The 9610-nt window shown below is 36.6% G+C and overlaps 1 protein-coding gene across 1 annotated transcript; it reads right to left on the reverse strand.

The window, feature by feature from the left end:
• Window positions 1-537: 537 nt before the first annotated feature.
• Window positions 538-5070, reverse strand: LOC128643684 (ATP-sensitive inward rectifier potassium channel 15-like). Its single transcript, XM_053696519.1, has one exon. The coding sequence runs from the start codon at window positions 4906-4908 to the stop codon at window positions 3784-3786; it is 1125 nt and encodes a 374-aa protein (XP_053552494.1). The 5' UTR covers window positions 4909-5070; the 3' UTR covers window positions 538-3783.
• Window positions 5071-9610: the final 4540 nt, after the last annotated feature.

The following is a 9610-nucleotide window of genomic DNA, read 5'->3' on the forward strand; positions in this document are numbered from 1 at the left end:
TACAGAAGCTCCTCACAGGTTTAGTAATTGTACCCCAATGTAAGATGCCTCTTTCATTTAGTAGAATGCAAATAGCATGTTGTCACTAAATAATAACTATTTAACCTTTTAATTGAGAAGATCTGTTATAACCCTCTGCAATGCCCATAGACTGCAAAGGAGAAGGGTGACAATGTGTCATTCTTTTGACCCAATCAAATATCTGCATTTTCTAGTGCCTATTATGCTATTTGCTATTATGTATGCTATAGGACATCTATTTTTTTATATTGTAGCCTTTTCCTATGTTTAGGCATTTATGCAAACTAAAGTTATTTTCTAAAACTGCTTGGTCTACAGAAAAGAAGGCATCATTTGTTCCTCATAGACAAAGCTCTGAAATTGATATTTGCACGTGATAAATGTAAATGACTGAAAAAAAGCTTTCCTATAGGAGCATTAAATTACAGCAGCAAAAGGGTTAATTAGCGTATGGCAGCAATCATTGAGCTGCTGTCAAAAAAATAAATCACAACACAATTTTCAAAGTACACTAAATCCATTTTTAAAAAAATATACTTTATTTTTTTTATTTTTAACTCACTTCAATAACATGTATTTATGATAATAGCTAAAAAGAATATTTTCATTGATTTTAATTTAAAAACCACAGAACATTTTATTACATATTTATTATATCGTGGCAGTTGAGTTTACAATGTTAAAAAGATTTAAAAAGTATATACAACTTGTTTATGTAAATATAAAATATGACATTAAAACGTTAAACTCAAATGTGAATCCTCCACCAAATGACAACAAAATATAAAAGTGTGCAAATATAATTACATCAAAAATATTGAAAAATATATATTCATGTAAAAACAATCTTACAGTGATTATAATTTACTTTTATATTTTTAAATACTAGCAGCAGATCAGCCTTTTGTTAACTGATCTTAACAGTATGTGATTTTAAATTATATAATTATCTTTCCGGCAATAAGATATTTCTGATTAAGTCTATACAATGTTTATTATATGTATAGTACATACTTTTAAATTCTATGGGCTAGATTACAAGTGAATCGCTAAATTATCTAAATTTGCCAGTTTGCAATTAATTAACCAGCCAGTACAAGTGGCTGGTTATTGCTACCGCAAGCTCGAGGTAGTAATTAGCGCTTACAAAATTAACCAAAGATCCGATCTCTGGTTTATTTTATAAATCTGCACCAATTGCCCCAAAAATACTGTCAAGTGTAGTTTATTAAAAAATAAAGATGGCAGCATCTTTATTTTTTAATAAAATTACTGCACTAGGCAGTATTTTTGGGTTAAAGTTGGTGGGAGTGGGGGGTTGTGGTCAATGGGAACTTTGTGTTCCCTGTAAATATATATGTATATGCTTATATACATATATATTTTGGTGTTAATATGTGTTTATACACATATTAACTCGTAAATATATATGTATATCAGCATATACATATATATACATATATATTTATACTTGCTCCCATTGCTACACGACTTACCCGCTTAGTTGGCGCTGAAGTTCTGATGTCGTCTCAGACGGCGTCAGAACGAGACTCCATAGAAGCCTATTGAAGCGAACTCTAGTGAGCGCAATGCTTCCTAGCAATGCTAATGTGGGCTTGTAATACCAGAGCACATTAGCGTGCGCCTGTATTACAAAGTAGAGCGCTTATATTACTTTCATGGAAATTATATATAGCTCTCCACTTGTAATCTAGCTCTAGGTAATGTTTTTGAAGAGTTGTATATAACATTCAGAGTTATCAGTCTATCTAGTGCTGAATATTTGATCCTTTTTGTAGATGTCAATATGTTGTTTAGAAATATCAAATAGATCCATTTATTATTATGTTTAGTTCCACAGTCTGATCTGTTCAAATTTATTTCAGCTTGCAAAAATAAAAACAAAACAGTTTGTTGCTTTCTAAACATTTACAATTTGCTATTCATGACTAATATGCAAGTTCTATCTGTATACAGGGGCTAGCTACCAAGTAATGACCCAGCGGTAAGGTTAAAAATAAATCATACATTAATGCAAAAATATAAATGCAACATAGATATCAGTTTACCCTACCACACCATACCACATTGTTTATGTACTTAACACTCAAATACCATCTTAAAAGGGATCTGAAACACATTAGGGGCCGATTTATTAATATCTGGTGGACATGATACGCTGTACCGTATCATGTCCGCCAGACATCACTGTCGGCATTTAACATTGCACAAGCAGTTCTGGTGAACTTCTTGTGCAATGCTGCCCCCTGCAGATTTGCGGCCAATCGGCTACTAGCAGGGGGTTTCAATCAACCCGATCGTATACGATTGGGCGGATTAATGTCCACAGCCTCAGAGGCAGCGGACGAGTTAAGGAGCAGCGGAAACAGGGCGATTAGGGGCCATTCGGCCCTTGTTAAATCAGCCCCTAAGACTGTAATATAAAATGTTAAATTATGAATTATAAACCAACGTTGCTTTCTTTAATTATTTATTTTGGCCCCTTTTATTGTATTGTGATAATAGGTAGTGCACACTGCAGATGTCCCAATGCTAACCCTGCTACATATCTCTGTAATTGGCCTCAGCAGATGTCATCGGATAAGGAACTTCAAAAGACTACTAGCTTTACTAACAACATAACTGTGGCAAGTCTTGTCTACTCTGGTAACAAGCCCTGATTGGCTCTTCCAAATAGGGCAAACGGTGAACGTTGGCTACTGCAGAACAATTGCCGCAAACAATGTGTTAATGCATTCCAAGAATATTCACAATCTACTAGTGTGTTAACTTATAAACATCTATTGTGAGGTGTTTTATGTCCCTTTAAGTCACATAATTGTGCACAACATTTATTCTGAGTTTTGACTTGCACACACAAAAACATTAGACAAATGTCAATATAATACAAAATGTAAATACAAACATAAGACTTACAGTACAAAACATACAGTGAGTAGTTACCACCCACACACAGTGAAAAAAAAAATTGTACCAAGCAGTGGATGTGGTCCATACAATCTCCTTCACAACATGCTGGCACCAAAAAATATATATATATACTTCTCTAACATGCTGAACACACAAACAAAATGCTTTCTGCTTGCTGGCACTTGCCGTGATATATTCACATATTTACTTGATATATTAATGTTTATAGCTTTTGCTTAAAGGGATGCTAAACCCCAATTTTTTCTTTAATGCTTCAGATGGAGCATGCAATTTTAAGCAACTTTCTAATTTACTCCTATTATCAATTTGTCTTTGTTCTCTTGCTATGTTTATTTGATAAAGCTAAGCAGCCTTTTTTGGTTAGAACTCTGGATTGCACTTGTTTATTGGTGCTGTCCAATCAGCAAGGAAAACCCAGGTTGTGAACCAAAAATGGGCCGGCTTCTAAACTTACATTATTGCCTTTCAAATAAAGATAGCAAGAGAATGAAGAAAAATTGACAATAGGAGTAAAATAGAAAGTTGCTTAAAATTGCATGCTCTATCTGAATCATGAAAGGCAAAAAATTGGGTTCAGTGTCCCTTTAATTTTCCTTTTTCTTCAAATAAATTAAATTGCTCTTTCCTTATTGGCTTGTTCATAGGTAAGTGTGCATAGATAACATAATATAAATTCACATAAATAAATGTGTTAAAAAATGCCTGTACCCATCATGTAATAACAGAGCACATTATATACCCAACATATTCACAGACCTTTTTTAGAATGTGTATATTTCATAGTTGTATTGCTCTGCCTAATCCTAACAGTTAAACATTACTTTGTATTAACATTGTAGATCGTTTTTCTCTTTCCTTTAGAGCTTCTTGTCTATACAATTCTTCCAATCGCTGCTTCTCAAAATTACTATAATATACAGGTTCTACAGAACATTTTCTAATTTGATCAAAATTGCTAAAATCAGCTACATATTTCCCACTTGTAGAGAGAGAAATAACTGGTACAAACTCATAGCCCCAGTAGATTTCATCAGGAAGATAGGATGTTCTGCTCTGACAGACGCTACTAGTTGACTCCACTGTTGCATTTAAAAGAACAACAAGTTCAAATTCTTTAGTTTTGATATTTTGTGGAGTAAGATCCTTCAATGGGCTGTTCTCATCAAGTTCATGATAGAATGTCAAAGGCAAGATTAAAAATGGGCTCTCTGAGGAGGAATCCACATGGAAGTTCATGTTGGCTTGCTTAAGAAGGATTTTTTCTCCTTCCTTGGTCTCATATGTGTGAAGAAGTTTACCATAAAGTTGACATTGTATGAGAAGACTTTTTCTCATATTTGCGACTTGGACAACTAGGCAAAGTTTTCCATTATGTTTAGTTATTACAGCCTTGTTGCTGAATTTGATAGTTTCAGCCCTCTTTTTTGGTCGTGCAATTTTTGCCAGAAAAGTGCCAGTGATGAAAATTTCAATTAAAGTTGTAAGAACCAGTTGTACAACAAGAAGAAAAATTGCAAATGGGCACTCTTCTGTAATGAAGCGGAACCCATAGCCAATTGTTGTTTGAGACTCCATAGAGAAGAGGAATGCTCCGGTGAAGGAGTCTACATTCATTACACAGGGTGTGTGGTTGGAAAATTGTTCTTTTTTCATGTCTCCATGGACATATGCAATGACAAAGTAAATGACTCCAAAAAAGCACCATGTCACCAGAAAAGTAGCAGCAAATAAGCTGAGTTTATATCTCCATTTCATGTCAATCACAGTGGTCCACAAATCTTGAAGGTATAGGAGAAAGACACCATCTACTTTATCTAGCTTCACATTGCTATGGCCACTTTTCGATATCACCCTTGGTCTGTCTAATTTTACTTCACTGGTGACATCTCCCACCACTAGTGGACAGCTTGACAAATCTGTGTCAGTTACTGACATCTTCAGTCTTGATTGAGTTCTAGAAGAATAAAAACAGTTATATATTAAAGTATATGATGTGTAGAGTAAAACATGCAAAACATGTATGATTTATCACATAACGATTTGACATATTTTCCAAAACTGAAATAGTAAATCTCAGAAACCATTATTTAGCAATAACTATATTTCCTCTCTCATCTCCAAATATTCCCCAACCCATCCTCTTCGATCAACCTCTGACCTATGTCTCTTCACTCCTATAATCTCTTTGTCTCCAACCTTGTATAGCTTCAGACGCTCCTTGAAAATACACCTATTCAGATAGGCTTAACATCTCTCCTCCATCTCTCATCCTAACATAAATAATTCTTGAACTGCCTGACTCACCGATTCAACTAAAATCCATGTAACAAGCTACCCCAAAACTTATGTCTCTGCACCCTCAACCTGTAGACTGTAAGCTCTCTGGACCAGGGAGTGGGACCTCTACTTCCTGTACTAGATTTGTTAAGTTTGTTAAGTTTTGCATTTTATCACAAATCCTTGTCATTGTATACCCCTATCTCTGTACCCAGCGCTACGGAATTTTGCAGCACTATACAAATAAATGATAATAATAATTTAACAATATCATATCAACATGTCAACTCCAGCAGTGCTTCTTTATGTGATTTATTTATATACTGTTTAACAGTAATACTACAATATATGCTCCTACAGTGGTCTACTACACAGAAGATTGTATTAAATTATAATTAAATAAGAAAACAGAATATTCTACCAACACAGCAAAATATCAAACCTCGCGTTGCCCAATGAATTAATCAATCATTTCCTATAACTTGAATTTATTGCACAATTTGTTTTCATACTGGTTCATAACATAGGGGAATCATTGGTTTTAAACTCAGAATTAGAACCAGTATATTAACATAATGACATATTGTTATTTGATGCTCATAAGATTTACAGAGAAGTAAAAAAACATGCATGAAATTGGATCTGGTCTTCATACTAGTGTTTGAATTTCCCAACGCTGTTCCATGGGCACATCTAACATGTCAGATCATGGGGGTTAATCATAATACTTTCTACACAATTTACCTTTAAAGTCTATGGAGATTTTTGTAGATAATTTGAGAAGCTTTTCTAAAGAATTTTGACCAATCCTATGTGTCCTAATAAACATCAAATCAACATTTCAAATAAAGTATTCAAAATGTTTCAAATATTTTGTCATTTTAAATAGCTGCTTTTTCCATGAAACCACCATCTACTAAAAATTGTGATACTGCAGTATTGGCTACCTTCAAAAGAACATTTAACTCAATATTGCTAAACGCTAAATATTTAATTTGGGAAAAAAACAAAATAACATTGCAGCATACCTCCAGTATTTATATTACTTGTTTTGTTGTAATATACCACTGAAAAACAACTTTGTCCATATCCCTAAGAGAACCTAGAGTGCCTCTAAAATACTTAAACTTTTTGTAAATCCTAGCGTTTGTGACACGCTAGGTTTTACAATTGGAAGAAATAAAGGGGACATTCATTCATAAAGTATAAAATACTTCATGCTGAAAGCTCCTTTATTTGTTGGAAGCGTTGGCCGCACTGAGCTGCTCAGGCAGCCCACGGCAGAATGCTATTTTGCTGAGAGGTGACGTTTCCACCTCTTAGCAAATAGCTGTGTGCTCCAGCTGGCGCCAAGCCGAATAGCCCGCATGGCTATTGGCTAAGAGGGTGGAAAAGTCACCTCTCAATAAAACAGCATTTTGCCGGTGGGCTCCCTGAGCAGATCAGTGCGGCGAATGCTTCTCACAAATAAAGGAGCTTTCAGCATGAAGAATTTTATATTTCATGAATGAAAGTCCCCTTTATTTGTTCCAATTGTAAATCCTAGCATTTCACAAATGCTAGGATTTACAATTACTTTAAATATTCTAACAACCAAGCCTGCAACACAGTCATTGGTTAGTTCAGGGCAAATGCTGATTAACTCCTGTCCTTAATTGGTCAGATCAGAGATGACCAGGGATATAGTTTTTCCTGGTTAAGAGGTTTATCCCTTAACTGTTCATTATTTGCAAAACCTTGTAAACTTACTTTTGCTAACAAAAGAAATAATTTTAAAACATATGAACCATATGGAAAAGTAATAAAAATGAATTTATGTGCACATGGGTATTGAGTTAACACGTTGCTATTGATTGCTTATCGTAGGCCTAGATTTGGAGTTCGGCGGTAGCCGTCAAAACCAGCGTTAGAGGCTCCTAACGCTGGTTTTGGCCGCCCGCTGGTATTTGGAGTCAGTGATTAAAGGGTCTAACGCTCACTTTTCAGCCGCGACTTTTCCATACCGCAGATCCCCCTACGCCATTTGGGTATCCTATCTTTTCAATGGGATCTTCCTAACGCCGGTATTTAGAGTCGTTTCTGAAGTGAGCGTTAGAGCTCTAACGACAAAACTCCAGCCGCCTGAAAATAGCAGGAGTTAAGAGCTTTCTGGCTAACGCCGGTTCATAAAGCTCTTAACTACTGTACCCTAAAGTACACTAACACCCATAAACTACCTATGTACCCCTAAACCGAGCTCCCCACCCCACATCGCCGCCACTCGATTAAAATATTTTAACCCCTAATCTGCCGACCGCCACCTACGTTATACTTATGTACCCCTAATCTGCTGCCCCTAACCGCGCCGACCCCTGTATTACATTTATTAACCCCTAACCTGCCCCCCACAACGTCGCCGCCAGCTACTTAAAATAATTAACCCCTAATCTTCCGACCGCAAAGCGCCGCCACCTACGTTATCCCTATGTACCCCTAATCTGCTGCCCCTAACACCGCCGACCCCTATATTATATTTATTAACCCCTAATCTGCCCCCCTCAACGTCGCCGACACCTGCCTACACTTATTAACCCCTAATCTGCCGAGCGGACCGCACCGCTACTATAATAAAGTTATTAACCCCTAACCCGCCTCACTAACCCTATCATAAATAGTATTAACCCCTAATCTGCCCTCCCTAACATCGCCGACACCTACCTTCAATTATTAACCCCTAATCTGACGACCGGAGCTCATCGCTACTATAATAAATGGATTAACCCCTAAAGCTAAGTCTAACCCTAACACTAACACCCCCCTAACTTAAATATAATTTACATCTAACGAAATAAATTAACTCTTATTAAATAACTTATTCCTATTTAAAGCTAAATACTTACCTGTAAAATAAATCCTAATATAGCTACAATATAAATTATAATTATATTATAGCTATTTTAGGATTAATATTTATTTTACAGGCAACTTTGTAATTATTTTAACCAGGTACAATAGCTATTAAATAGTTAAGAACTATTTAATAGTTACCTAGTTAAAATAATAACAAATTTACCTGTAAAATAAATCCTAACCTAAGATATAATTAAACCTAACACTACCCTATCAATAAATTAATTAAATAAACTACCTACAATTACCTACAATTAACCTAACACTACACTATCAATAAATTAATTAAACACAATTCCTACAAATAAATACAATTAAATAAACTAGCTAAAGTACAAAAAATAACAAAGAACTAAGTTACAAAAAATAAAAAAATATTTACAAACATCACAAAAATATTACAACAATTTTAAACTAATTACACCTACTCTAAGCCCCCTAATAAAATAACAAAGCCCCCCAAAATAAAAAATTCCCTACCCTATTCTAAATTAAAAAAGTTACAAGCTCTTTTACCTTACCAGCCCTGAACAGGGCCCTTTGCGGGGCATGCCCCAAGAATTTCAGCTCTTTTGCCTGTAAAAAAAAACATACCATACCCCCCCCAACATTACAACCCACCACCCACATACCCCTAATCTAACCCAAACCCCCCTTAAAGAAACCTAACACTAAGCCCCTGAAGATCTTCCTACCGTGTCTTCACCATCCAGGTATCACCGAACCGTCCTGGCTCCAACATCTTCATCCAACCCAAGCGGGGGTTGGCGATCCATCATCCGGTGGCTGAAGAGGTCCAGAAGAGGCTCCAAAGTCTTCCTCCTATCCGGCAAGAAGAGGACATCCGGACCGGCAAACATCTTCTCCAAGCGGCATCTTCGATCTTCTTCCATCCGGTGCAGAGCGGGTCCATCTTGAAGCAGGCGACGCGGATCCATCCTCTTCTTCCGTTGTCTCCCGACGAATGACGGTTCCTTTAAGGGACGTCATCCAAGATGGCATCTCTCGAATTCCGATTGGCTGATAGGATTCTATCAGCCAATCGGAATTAAGGTAGGAATTTTCTGATTGGCTGATGGAATCAGCCAATCAGAATCAAGTTCAATCCGATTGGCTGATCCAATCAGCCAATCAGATTGAGCTCGCATTCTATTGGCTGATCGGAACAGAATGCAAGCTCAATCTGATTGGCTGATTGGATCAGCCAATCGGATTGAACTTGATTCTGATTGGCTGATTCCATCAGCCAATCAGAAAATTCCTACCTTAATTCCGATTGGCTGATAGAATCCTATCAGCCAATCGGAATTCGAGGGACGCCATCTTGGATGACATCCCTTAAAGGAACCGTCATTTGTCGGGAGACAACGGAAGAAGAGGATGGATCCGCGTCGCCTGCTTCAAGATGGACCCGCTCCGCACCGGATGGAAGAAGATCGAAGATGCCGCTTGGAGAAGATGTTTGCCGGTC

The sequence above is a fragment of the Bombina bombina genome, unplaced genomic scaffold (genome assembly GCF_027579735.1).
Source record: "Bombina bombina isolate aBomBom1 unplaced genomic scaffold, aBomBom1.pri scaffold_1125, whole genome shotgun sequence".
NCBI classification, from domain to species: Eukaryota; Metazoa; Chordata; class Amphibia; order Anura; family Bombinatoridae; genus Bombina; species Bombina bombina.

Excerpts from the sequence above, each read along its gene's own strand:
- LOC128643684 (XM_053696519.1), bottom strand. The coding sequence starts at position 4,908 with ATGTCAGTAACTGACACAGATTTGTCAAGCTGTCCACTAGTGGTGGGA.